Raw genomic sequence first — 13,448 nt, forward strand, 5'->3', positions numbered from 1 at the left:
TTTTTTTTTTGGAATAAGTAGATTCTGACTCATCAAGTTACTTTTGGAATATCTAATATTTGTTTGATTGATTTTCATATATCTTAACTTTTGCAATAAAATGTGATGGGATAAAGTATGGTCTTAAAATAAACAAATTCCGACCAACTCCGAAGGACACAGCTCTCGTGTATGTTATAATATATTTTATATTTTATTTTTCTGCTTCCCAACGCTTTAAAAATTCTCACATTTGGTCTTCCTTATGCTCTAAAGTCTTCCTTACTCTGTAAAAGTCGTGAACTGATTTGGATCTGATAAACTCACAGATCATGGAGGTCATCCCGGAGAGGGCATTACTGAGTACCTCCCAAACGATCGGAGACTTGGCCTCACTGTTGGTCGGAGACTTGAGCTCAGTTGAAATATCAGAAGTTCAAAGTCTACGTTCTTCGCTGGTGTTCCTTCGTTTACTGCTGAACGGCGTAAGTGAAAAATCGGAATATTTCACGCCGCTACAGAGCTGGTTGGAGCTCTTGAAAAAGGCTTCTGACCTTGCCGAAGATGTCGCCTCTGCGTATGCTCTCAAAGCGCTGAAACGACGCAGTCAACGAGGCTTCGCCAACCCCTTTGGCCAGTCCTCGGACCGGCTCAGCCAAAATGTGGCGGCCATGGCATCTCGAGACCTCGCTTCCGACGTCGAAAAGGTCAGAACATTGGTGTTCGAAATCCAGGAGACCCGCCGGAGATACCACCCTCGTTTGGAGGACCAGAGAGCTTCCCGTCGATTCAGCCCTCGCTTCGACACTCCGTTTCTCGAGGAATTTCTCGTGGGGATCGATTCGGCGCGCCGTGAATTGGTCCAGAGTCTGATCGGAGGAGAGTCGGTGCTCTCGGTGATCTCCATCGTAGGCGCCGCCGGAGTAGGAAAAACCGCTCTGGCGAAGATCGTCTTCCACGACGAAGCGGTGACTCAGCACTTTGACTTCTGCTCGTGGATAACCGTGGGCCGGTCTTCTAGCGCCGAAGAGGCACTGATGGCGGACCTGAGACAGAACTTGCGTGGTAAAAGGTATGTCTTAGTCCTCGACGATGTGTGGAGAGAGGACTTTCTAAAGGCCATGAAACACGTTTTGCCGGAGAATAACAACAATGGAAGCCGGATAATCGTGACCACGCGCAGCGAGACTGTCGCGGCCTCTTCTCGATTGGGCTTATCCGATAACAACATTCACAGGTTGAAACCTCTGTCCGAAGCCTTGTCTCACGATCTTTTCTGCAGCATCGCGTTCCAGAGCGACCAACCCGAACTGCGAATTCCTCAGGAAATGGAGGGAATTTCCGAAGAATTTCTTGAGATCTGCGAGGGCTCGCCTCTCGCAATCGTGACGTTGGCGGGTCGGTTGCTGAGGGCGACTCACACGGGAGAAGAGTGGCGAGACGTGCTCGGAAGTTGTTTCGATGTGTTGTTTGAGCAGAACGTCTTCGAAATAATGGCTCGTAGTTTCGAAGACCTTTCTAACCCACTAAAGCTCTGCTTCTTGTACTTCGCCGTCTTTCCTAAAGGCTCAATGATTCCTTATGACAAGATGTTCAGGATATGGATCGCGGAGGGTTTTCTTGAAGACGAAGAGGACGCGGAAGAGCACTTGGACGAGCTCGTCCGTAGAAACTTGGTTCAGGCGTGCCAAGGGTTTTACGGGCTAGAAAAGTTTTGCCGAGTCTCTGTTTTGATGCATGAAATGGCACGAAATGAGGCGGACAAACTCGGCTTCTGTGCAGTCATCCGCGACGGAACGGATTCGCGCTTTGACTCCAAAGTTCTGTGCCTTTCTATATCTCACTATGCAGAGAAAAACATCCTTGCAAACTATAGTGGCGCTCGAGTCCGTTCCGTTTTCCTCTTCGATCTCCTCGCCCCTACGAGCAAGTCTTTTACTGCCGCGATCTGCGACAAGTTCAAGCTCTTGAAGACGTTGGTTTTCGAGAACGTTTCGCTCGAAGTTCTCCCGAAAGGGCTCGTAAATCTCTTCTATCTGAAGCACTTGAGTTTGAAGAACACTCTGGTGAAAAAGCTTCCAAAGTCTATCGGAAACCTCACCGGTCTACAAACACTGGACGCTAGAAACACCCTCCTAACCGAGCTCCCGGTCGAGATCTATAAGCTTCAGAGTCTTCAACACCTTTTAGCCAGCAGATACGAAGACAAAATCAGGTTATATTCCTCGCGAGGCGTGAAGGTAAGGCCGGGCATGTGGAAGCTGAAGAACTTGCAGACCCTTATGACGATCGAAGAACACAACATGGGAAGCAACTTTGGCCTCTTGACAGAGCTAGCGAGCCTGTCCAAGCTGAGAAGGCTCGAAGTCTCTAGGCTTACCGGAGAAGACTCGAGAACTCTATGCAAGTCCATAGAGAAGATGACTGGCCTAGTTCACCTGACACTGCATTTGCGGGACGGTCACGAGAGCCTCGATCTGCGATCTACCGCTGCCCCACCGCCTCTTCTGGAGCGCCTAGTCCTCAAGGGAAGACTAAGTAATTTCCCGATCTGGGTCTCAAGCCTCCAATACTTGACAATGGTGTGCTTGAGCTTCTCTGGTCTGGTCGATGACCCACTTCTTCACTTCTCTCTCTTGCCAAATTTAGTATCCCTCTGGCTCTACCGCGCGTTCAACGGCGACAGGTATAAAAATAATCTTGTTCTTATTGTTTCATCTCTCTTCACTTTTTTTTTTAGTTTTTGATGGTGAGAAATAAAAATACAGAATGATCATTGCAAAAATAAATCAGTTATAAACTTTATAGTGTTTTTTTTACTTGAGAGCTTAATTAAAGAGATTCAAGGGTAGGGGCTCTCACTAGAGTTTGCGGGTTTATGTTAAGTTGGGAATTCATCGACCTATTAAGGTTTCGCCGATCATCGATTCCTACATTTGGGATATGGGATTTGGACATTACTATGATCAAAACGTGAAAGGGGCTTAAAAGCTTAGCATTTTAAAAAAATAGGGGCAATCAATGTCATTTTTACTTCGTATCAAGTTTGGAGCATTCGATATACATGAGTGCCTCGTGACCGCTTCGGAAGTGGTCGGGATTAGGCATCCGTGTCTTTGTCTAATTGTTTTTTGTTTTAGTTGAGTTTTAGTATTTCAAACGTCTGAAATGGTTCACCACTTGATGTATTCGACAGGCTCCGCTTCGGAGGTGGTTTCCGAGCCCTGAAACTGCTCGTTCTGCGAGAGCTGCCAGGGCTAAAGGCCGTGGAAATAGAAGACGGTGCTCTGCCGAATCTCGAAGAGCTGAGGATCGGGCCGAGCCCTCTACTGGAAAAACTCCCTGACGGAATCAGAGGCCTGAGTCATCTCAAATCTCTGGCTCTGTACGACATGCCGAACCAGTTCGTGCTCGATCTTCAGCCCGACGGAGGATCAGAGTATGGAAAGGTTGATCGCATACCTTCGGTCCAATTCTGGTACAGAGTCAAGGGAAGACAGTACATTTGGTATGAGCTCGGCCAGTGGGGCTTGGAAGATCATTTGCAAGGCGATTCAGCCTCTCAGGAAGACGATGAGCAGAGCCTTCACTTGAGTTTCTGTTACAGCGACACAGACACAAACTCAGTGGCATCGTCTTTCAGGGGCAGCCGGCCGAGTTTCTCAAGCGACCGATTCAGTTTTTTCTCAGACGACATCGAGGACTGATGAAGATGGCATGGTCTTAGAAGCTCTATTTGGTTATCAATCACTCTTGTCTACGTATGCGAATTCCGGTAATGGGTAATATATCGTCAGTTTCTTCTCAGGACTAGTGTTTTTGAGTTTTTTTTAAACTATTGGTTATTCTTATAATCAGAGAAAATATTTCAGGTATTTTCTGAAAATCCCCATTTTTTTTTTTCATTTAGAGTAGAAAAGTTGATCTCTGGCAGTCGGAGCTTGAAGCAGTTTATATATAGATACTAAGACCACGTTAAGTACTAATCAGTCGACACATGCATGCATGTCAGAACTAATATCCAGCTACTCATTTAACCAAATACTAACATGAGCTCTACTAAACTGTAGTACTAAACTGTGTTCTAAGTTCATTCACATTGTCTTGGAAAATACTGACTTGTCTGATTCATGGAAATTCGTAGTACAAGTTTCATTGCCGAGTATAGAGAACGGAATTGGTAAGAGAAGCCTGCTGATAATGCTTCTCTATGATGCAACATGATTTATTGTACTTCGACAACTAGAATGGCTACATATTGCCCTCTCAAACTTCAAGTAAATGAGTATAGGGAAATTAAAATAAAAGTTATGTAAATGAAGGCATTCAGGGGCGATTGGTTTTCGCTCACTCCAAAGCATCATCATTGTAGACAATCTGCACATCACTTGTGAGACTCGTCCGACGGCGTTTCTCAAACACGGTCGGCCGGATTTTGACATCGCTCTTCGAGAAGGGACGTCGGGGCTTCTTCAATAGGACACTTGAAGCCGTCGCGGGCCTTCTCTCGACGAAGCCGAAGGTCCCGCGGGAGTGGCAGAAGCTGCTCGAGAATTTCAGTCTTGAGGACGACACGGGATTCGTCTCTCTCTCGTAGATTATCGCGCTCAGCTTCGACGATCTGCCTCCGCACTTGAGGAAATGCTTCATGTACTTCAGCATCTTCCCCAAGGAGTCGCCGATCCGTAATGAGAAGTTGGTAAGGTTGTGGATCGAGGAGAGGTTCGTGCAAGAGAAGCGGGGTGCGACATTGGAGGAAGTGGCAGAGGAGTACTTGAAGGAGCTCGTCGACAGAAACTTAGTCGAGGCGTGTGACAGGTTCTATGACATTGACAGCTTTTGGAGAGTCAATAATTTGATGTACGAGATAGTCTGCAAAAAGGCCAGCGATCACAACTTTTGTACGGTTCGCCATAGAAAGAGCTTGAGCTTGACAGGAAAATGCCGGCGTGCAAGTCTCTCCTCTGCCTCCGAGGTTGAGAAGGCTATGAAAGTCGTGGAAGGATCTTATGCTCGCTCTGTCTTTCTTATCAATACTGGTCCTCTGAAAGATTCAGCGTTGCTTAGGTTGTTCAAGAGGTATTTACCTTTTGACAATGTTGGACATTGAAAATTCTCCGCTTGAAGTCCTCCCCAAAGAGGTGGGATATTTGCCGTGTCTAAATTACCCAAGTGTGAAGAACACACGGGTGAGAAAACTCCCAAAGACAGTACAGTTGCTAATCAAACTAGAGGTGTTGGATCTCAGTAGAAGCCTCTTGGCTGAGCTACCAATGGAAATTGAAAAACTCGGCAGTCTACGGCATTTATTGGCGAGCCGCAGCGACGTCGACGGAGAGGGTCTCGATTATGCGAAAGGCGTGATGATCGAGGAAGGGATCGAGGCTTGTTCGAACCTTCAAACACTTGAAACGGTTGATGCGAGCCTTAGCGGTGTGGATGCCATACAAGAAATGAAGAAGTTGAACCAACTGAGAAGCTTGAAAGTCTCGAGATTGACATCCGAACTCCCGAATGCTCTCTGCTCCTGCATCAGCAAGATGACATATCTCGAGTCTCTGCATCTAGAATCGTTGAAGAACGAGACTCTGGACTTGCAGGCCATCCTGACCCTGCCAGCGATATTGGTGCGCTTCGATGCCTTCCAAATTGGGTCTGCCGTCATGGAAACCTTCGCTTAATGTGTTTGAGTCTCTCGAGCACTGCCGACGATCCGCTACACCGCCTCTGCTGTATGCCTAATTTGTGCCCTCGGCTCGTCTTCAACCACGGCTTCAGAAAACTCAAGCTGCTTGTTTTGACGGATATGCGGGGCCTAGAGGCGGTCTAAATCGCAGATGATGCCATGCCTCTTCTAGAAGAGTTGAGGATCGGGCCGAGCCTGCTTCTCGAGGAAGTGCCAGCTGGCATAGCTCAGTTGAGCCGCTTGAAACTCGTGTCATTTTATGACATGCCTGACGAGTTCGTGCTCCATACCCAACCAGATGAGGGCTCAGACTTTCCAAAAGTCCGGCACATACCTTCTGTTCTTTTCCGCTACACATACGCCCCAACGGAGGCTACGTTTCGTACCAGCTCGGGGAGCCGGATCCGCTGTGCTGCCTGAAAGACGGCGGTTCCAATGCAGACACGGGTGGTTTCCGCCGGCAAGACTCTCGGTTGAGTTTCTCTTACAGCGAGGACGAAGGAGAGATGGCATCGGTCTCGAGTTTTCGACGGAGTTTCTCCGACGCTGACAACAAAAACGTGGCGTCTACATCCTCTAGATTTCGGTGGGATAACATCTGTCAGACGAGCTTCACAAATGACCGGCTCAGCTTCTTCAGCGATGACATTGAGGACGGACCATAAACAATCAGGTACGACTACGAGAATATGAATATCTCTATATATATTATGCTACAGTTAAGGCTAAGCGAAGAGTGTTTAGTGAAGCTTAAGCATTATATCTTTGATCCTACATAGCACTTTGGAGGAACATTTCTCAACGTATTTTATTTACTTGCACTTATTAGTTTTCTATATTGTGTGCGAACGACATGACTCAGCGACTATTTCTTAGGACTTGTCATGGCTACTCCTAGATGACGAAAAACAAAGTCAACGTATAGCCTATTGGCGAATTGCTTTCTGATATTTTAATTGGCGTCTAACCTATGTATTCTTGACAGGTCAATTGACAGTAATTAGAGTAATAAGTCGGTTAGTTAAATACTGGTAACAAGAGTCAATTACTGATTGATGTAAAGTAGTGTTAGATATAATAATCAACTGTAGGTTGTATTCAGTTTTAATTCATTCAATATAAATTGAACTTCTAGTGTACTGTGATACAATAACAGTGTATTAATAATGATAGCTTGAATAGTTACTTATGAGTTGGAATACGGCGAGACTGAGTACAACGAGCCTGTGTACAATGAGGCGGAGTACGGCGAGGCCGTGTACGATGAGTCGGAGCGGCGAGACCGTGTACAATGAGGCGGATTACGACGAAGTCGTGTATGATATGTCGGACTACGGTGATGTGGTGTACGGTGATGGCGTGGGTGAGGAGCCCGTGCACAACAACGTTGTGTACGAAGAAACAGAGCATGAAGAGGCCGAATATAACAAGGAGAGAATCGATGGTGACACGAGCATGTCTCTCTTTGTTCACAAATCATATTTGGATCCAACGGAAAGGGTCGATATTGTTTTGGTTCCGAGTGAAGTCACCGAGACATTCCCATTGAGCGTGGCGAATCAGACCCTACCGAGAGCGAGTCTCCTAGCTCAGATCGATGAGGACACGAAGAAAACCGAGGTGGATTCCAAGTTGATTCCGGAAAAGAAGCCTCCCGACAAGCCACCCGACGTGAAGAACGAGAAGATCAACCCCGGTGAGCCACCTGATGTCCATGACGGCAAAACAACATTACAAATTCGAGGACGAATATTTTCCGACCGGTGGAGAATGATGCGGCGCAAAGACAGCTTGCAGTTATGGACCAACGGGACCAACGTCACGGAAAAAGGACATGATCTTAGCATTTAGCGAAATTCCATCGTTTCTCAAATTGGTAGTTTTCGGCTTTTTGGCAACTTTCCCAATCTCGAGGAATTTCAGCCATCTATTTTCGATTATTTGTTTCTTTATTTACATTATTTGCTTTCCCATTTGCATGTTATTTGTTTATGTTTTTATTTAGTCTTCTTTTCATTTATGACTTGATTGTCGTTTTATTTCGGAAAATTAAAACTCTATAAGTATTTGTTTCCTTAGCTTGTAATTTTCAGTTTTGAATGAATGAAAAAATCGATCTTTTGATCGAGAGTGTTTTTCCGTTTTTTCCTATAATCCGAGTCTACATAAATTGAAGAAAACTCTCTCTTTTTTTCATTCATAAAAATCTTCCGTTACATAGAGGCCTAAAAGCCTATTTATTACAAAACCCTAAACACTACTACTTATTTAATTCTAGAAACTAAATATAATAAAATATTAAATAGTCTACTACGTTAATACTAATTAAACGTATATATATATATATATATATATATATATATATATATATATATATACACATAAAATTAAGAAAATAGCCAACTTAAACATTTGACATTGCTAAATAACCAACGTTTGGTACTTTTTAGGTAAATATCCACTTTCAGACGTAAATATTAGATAAATAGCCAACGTTTGCTATATGAAAATGATTATTACGTATGAAAGTGGCTATTTACCTAAGATTTATCAAACGTTGACTAGTTAGCAATGTCAAACGCTTAAATTGACTATTTATATTGAGAATACTAATATATATATATATATATATATATATATATATATATATATATATATATATGATTAATATAACTTATTACTATATATGGTAGTGGATATATATATTAGTACTACATATATATGTATAGAATATCGTAATATCATACACTATTCATCTTGGGTATTGGTAGGTAATGGAATTACTGCTACCGTTAGTGTGCCTACCTTAGCTTAACGATAGCAGTTCTACTGTCAGGCATTATTTTGCCTTCCGTTTACGGTAGCGGTTCTACCATTATGCTTAACGGAAATTAGCATTTTCGCTAATTTCCATTACTTTACTAAAAAAAATCAATTTTAAATGGTAATTCAAAGGGATTAAAATATATAACTTTTCATAAAAAGGGCTAATATGTAAACTTTTAAATCATGGATGATACCATGCAAATTTTATTAATTGCCCTCACTTGTGACGGAGGAAAACCGTGGTTATAATTATTATAAAAAATACAAGTAAAACATTACAACAAGATTATGATAAAAACATTGCAACAAGATTATGAAATACTCATGTCTTGGAAGTTTAGATAAAAAATTATCAACAAGATCAATGTTAATAAATGTTTCTTGAGAACGTCCTTTGTGTTGGCACCAATCTTTGTAAACGGTTAATGCCTTGACCATTTCGGGTTTCAAACTCTTCCTTCAATCGTCAATTATGCGACCCGAGCTACTAAATACCGATTCAGACGAAACCGTTAAAACCGGGATCGAATTAACAAGTTCTTTTCTAAATTTCAAAGGATCGTGTGTACTTATCTGAGAAGAAGAAGACCCGGTCTGGACGCACATCTTGTAGTGGTGGTGAAGTACAGAAGTCCCTTGACCCCTATTGTTAGCGTTGATGATCTTCCAACATTTGTTGCATTGACGTCTGCCTTCGTCATCGTTGATCTCGGTGAAATATTTCCACATTTCGGAACGAGATTTTCTTTTTCTCCTTTGTTGAGGTTGGAGATTTTCTTCGGGATATTGGCTTGTGAATTTTCTTCGGGATCGGCTTTTGGATTTTCTTCTGGTGGAGGAGTTGACTCTCGTTGAAATCTACGAAGTCCTTCTTGATATGCCATATAAGTGTCTTCGTAAACCGGAGATCGGGTGGTTGTTGTGAGGTAGAGGCATGTTGTGGTGGTGGTAGTCGTGGTGGTTGTTGTTGTGTATAATATTGTGGTTGTTGTGGAACATAAGGGATGACAGGGGCAAATTGGTTTAGTTGGGTCATCTCTTCTTGAGTGAAGTTGAAGGTTGGTGCTTGATATGAATATGTTGGAGGGGGGACGGGAGGGATTTCGGTGTCCTCAAAATTGGGATATTGAGAAAGATTCAACCAGTTTGGTGGATATTGGATGGCTGGAGATGAGGGATTTGGTTGATCAACTTGTTGATTTTGAGTATCGTCTTCATGGCTTGATGGTGATGGTGTGAGCATGCGACTAGAACTTCGACGATAACCTCAACGAGAGCCTCGGTGAGATGATGACTCGCCAGACATTTTTTAAAATCAAAACTATATAATATAAATTGTAATAAAAACTTTAAGTATATAATTTTTAGAGAATCAAAACTATATAATACCAATTGTAATAAATACTTAAGTATATAATTCTTGGAAAATCAAAACTATATAATATAAATTGTAATAAATACTGAAGTATATAATTTTTTTTAAATCAAAGTATATAATATAAATTGTATAGCAAAATTTAAGTATGTAAATTATATATAGGGATTTGGTTGTAGAGAATTGTAGAGGTAATTGTAGAGAGAATTGATGGAGAGTGTTGTGAAAATTGTATTGAAATGAGTTGTATTTATAGTGTAGGAAGATGAAAGTGTAAAAACATTTGTTATTTCCGAGCTCAAACGGTCAAAAACGGTCATATTTTTTCAGCTATTGATTTTAAAAACGGTAACTACATTTTAGACGGATGAGATTGAAAGACAAAAAAAAAATTAAAACCCACGCCACCAACGATAGCAAACGGCTACCATTACCCACACTGCTGCCACAATTACTACAATTATTACGGCTTAACGGTAGCCAACGGTAGAGAAGGAGGCGGACGGTAGCCACGGGTACCATTAACTACCGTCCGTCTGCCCAAGTGGATATTATATATTAATACTATATGTGTATGTATACGTACTATATATAATTAACTACATATATAATAAATCTATTTATAAATACAAAATATTTAAGGTATAAAATATAAAGATTTTGTATTAAAATCTGATATCTAATAATCTGCATCAGTTACGAATGATTTGAGTTGTCAAATAAAAGAGGGAAAATAATTGTAATACAAGGAAGTGTTAAGAGGTTATTTATAATTAAGTGCAGTTCAAGATCAAGTGTTAATTTGCCTTTTCACGCTTGTCTTGTGACTAAATTCTCTAAAATATTAAGCTATCTCTTAACTCAATAATCTTATCAAGCTGGGATGTGGTCGTGGATCGCACTAAAAGGCTTAATTAAAAGATAAGAGTGTTTATGATCATTCTATATATACTAAAACATAGTACAATATCAATTATCACTGTAGAAACTGTAACGACCAATCAGTGAATAAAGTTTTTTTTAATCTTAAAAAAGTTTGGTACGTGATTACTGTAGCAACATTTTTTTTATTTATTTTTAATAAAACTGTGCGTGTTGTTAGGAGGGACATTTACAAAGTGAAAATTAGCAACATTGTGTGACGTGTCAGCTAGCAACATCAAACCCATAGTGTCAGCTCAAATAACAATATAAATAACCATGTTTTGTCATTTTGTAATTCAGATATCATATTGATTTTTTATTCTTTTACTGTCTATATTTGTCTTTATCTATAAGAAAGACTATATATCAATTCGATAGTATTCTATATATTTTTTTTATCAGTAAAAAAGAATATATATCAATTAAATAACCACACATATCATAAGGCCCATTAATTTGATAATTTTGAGCAATCGTGTATTAGGGTACGATTTTTGGTAACACAAGATTGTTTGACCGTATACGGTAGTCAATTCTTTAAATCTTTTTTGTAAAATATTTATTTTTATTTCTTTATTGGAACGTACTATAATATCAAAACTATATTTGCTAAAGAAACCATTTTGATTATTCTCATACACTTTTATTTGTGAACTAAAATAATATTTTTTTAAATAATACAAATAATTTTGATTTCTATAGACTAAGATTCTTCTTATTGTGGCCTTTTAGATTTTTCCAAATCAATACATCATTTTGTAATTTTATTAAACAATTAATAATATTATTTATAATTCGATATACTACTAATATATATATTACTAATTTGAAATGCAATAACTGGTAACTGTTATAGTACTAATAGGACCAACAATTTTTGTTAATTTTTTATATTCTCTTATTTACTCTGTTTCTCCTTCATTTATTACTTTTTTTATATGTTATGTATAGTTTATAATTTCATTTTGGATATCTAATATTTAAGGTCATTTTGGATATGGAACTTCCCTAAAAAAACATTTTATGTCTCTCTTTCCCTTTCTTTTCTCAGTTTGCCCCATTGCCAACAAATGTTTACCAAGTTGTAATTTTTTTATGTATGAAATTCACCCTAAAAATTAAACCTACCATACTATATTTGACCAATAAAATTTATAATAACTAAGTCACACACCACATCCATTATAAATAATATAAAATTAGAGTTACTAGAGTATGTAAAATATAAAATTCTATATGTGCATATAATTTAATATATATATATATATATATATATATATATATAATGTTTGGTGATGTAATAAATTTATTTTTCTATACAATTTACAAATTAAGATCAAATTTAATTATGTGAAAGTGTAATGTTTACGCATTAATATTAAAATTACTCTAAAAATACTAATAATATTTCTAGGTATCAAAATTTACTAGGAGAAAAACAAACAAGTTTTTAATTATGTTGTTAAATAAAAATTTGAGATATTATTAATTTAAAAAATATTAAGTGCCGTTACACTAGCATATAATAAGTTCATCTATAATTGTTAAAAATCAACAATAACTTGGTCACTTAATAAAAATATATTAACAGTGTCTAAAAAAAATATGTTCACAATAAATATATTTTAATAATTTACCAAGTCTTATATAGAGGTCAAAATCAATGAACGTGGGAAAACAATTAATGTATACACACTGAAACTTATAAACTTTAATTTAAGGGAAAATAACGCATTTATACCCTGTGTTTTAGTGAAATGTCGAGTTTAACCCTCAGTTTTCAAAAATGTCGAGTTCATACCCTCTGTTTAACTAAAATGACGAAATTATACCCTAAAATGAATAACAGCGTCACAAATCTCCCTTTCATTGATATTAACTCTTATATGAGAAAAACCGAATCAAATTTAAATCAGTACCCTAATTTCCAAATTCTCAATTTTGAAATAAAAATAGCCTTAAATTGAAATTAAATAATAAAACTCATACCGCCTAAGAAATGACTTCATTCCGTGTTCGAATTGTAACTCTAAATCTTGGATTCTCTGTTCGAATATGCGATTTTGATGACTATCAACTATCGATGTTTACCCATTGCCTCTTTCTGTGTTCTTCACGATTAAGAGACTGTTGTTTATTTTTTAGTTTTTAAATAAATTACATATATGGTGCGAATGAATAAAGATAATTGGTATTTATATTATAAATATTATAGTCAACGTCAATGAAAAGTCAATAAAAAGAATATTTGTGACACTGTTGTCTATTTCAGGGTATAATTTCATCATTTTAGTTAAACATAGGGTATAATTTCGTCATTTTAGTTAAACAGAGGGTATGAACTCGACATTTTTGAAAACCGAAGGTTAAACTCGACATTTCACTAAAACACAGGGTATAAATGTGTTATTTTTCCTTAATTTAACTACAAATATGTGCATAATTTATATTAATTTTGACAAATTACAAGAGTCTATAAAATAAAATAAAATATTGGTTCACATCTATATAAAGAGTCGGAATAAAATAAAAATCCGTTTCTCGCGGCAACGCACGGTTCATCTAACTCGTTTGCTCTAAAAAATCATTTCAGGACTAATACAAGCGGCTTTTTTTTAAATAAAAAATAAAAATAAAAAAAAAAGAAGAAGGATTGAC

At 38.7% G+C, this 13,448-nt stretch overlaps 2 protein-coding genes across 2 annotated transcripts; both read left to right on the plus strand.

Moving 5' to 3' along the window:
* Positions 1 to 266: 266 nt before the first annotated feature.
* Positions 267 to 3,947, plus strand: LOC149398261 (disease resistance protein RPM1-like). Its single transcript, XM_089614718.1, has 2 exons — positions 267 to 2,665; positions 3,176 to 3,947. The coding sequence occupies exons 1-2, from the start codon at positions 312 to 314 to the stop codon at positions 3,684 to 3,686; spliced, it is 2,865 nt and encodes a 954-aa protein (XP_089470844.1). The 5' UTR covers positions 267 to 311; the 3' UTR covers positions 3,687 to 3,947.
* A 680-nt stretch (positions 3,948 to 4,627) lies between these two features.
* Positions 4,628 to 5,660, plus strand: LOC149398262 (disease resistance protein Pik-2-like). The gene is made up of 2 exons (XM_089614534.1): positions 4,628 to 5,058; positions 5,153 to 5,660. The coding sequence occupies exons 1-2, from the start codon at positions 4,628 to 4,630 to the stop codon at positions 5,658 to 5,660; spliced, it is 939 nt and encodes a 312-aa protein (XP_089470660.1).
* The last annotated feature ends 7,788 nt before the right edge of the window (positions 5,661 to 13,448 follow it).

The sequence above is a fragment of the Urtica dioica genome, chromosome 5 (assembly GCF_054948205.1).
Source record: "Urtica dioica subsp. dioica isolate 48M chromosome 5, U.dioica_male_clone48M_v1_H2, whole genome shotgun sequence".
Taxonomy (NCBI): domain Eukaryota; kingdom Viridiplantae; phylum Streptophyta; class Magnoliopsida; order Rosales; family Urticaceae; genus Urtica; species Urtica dioica.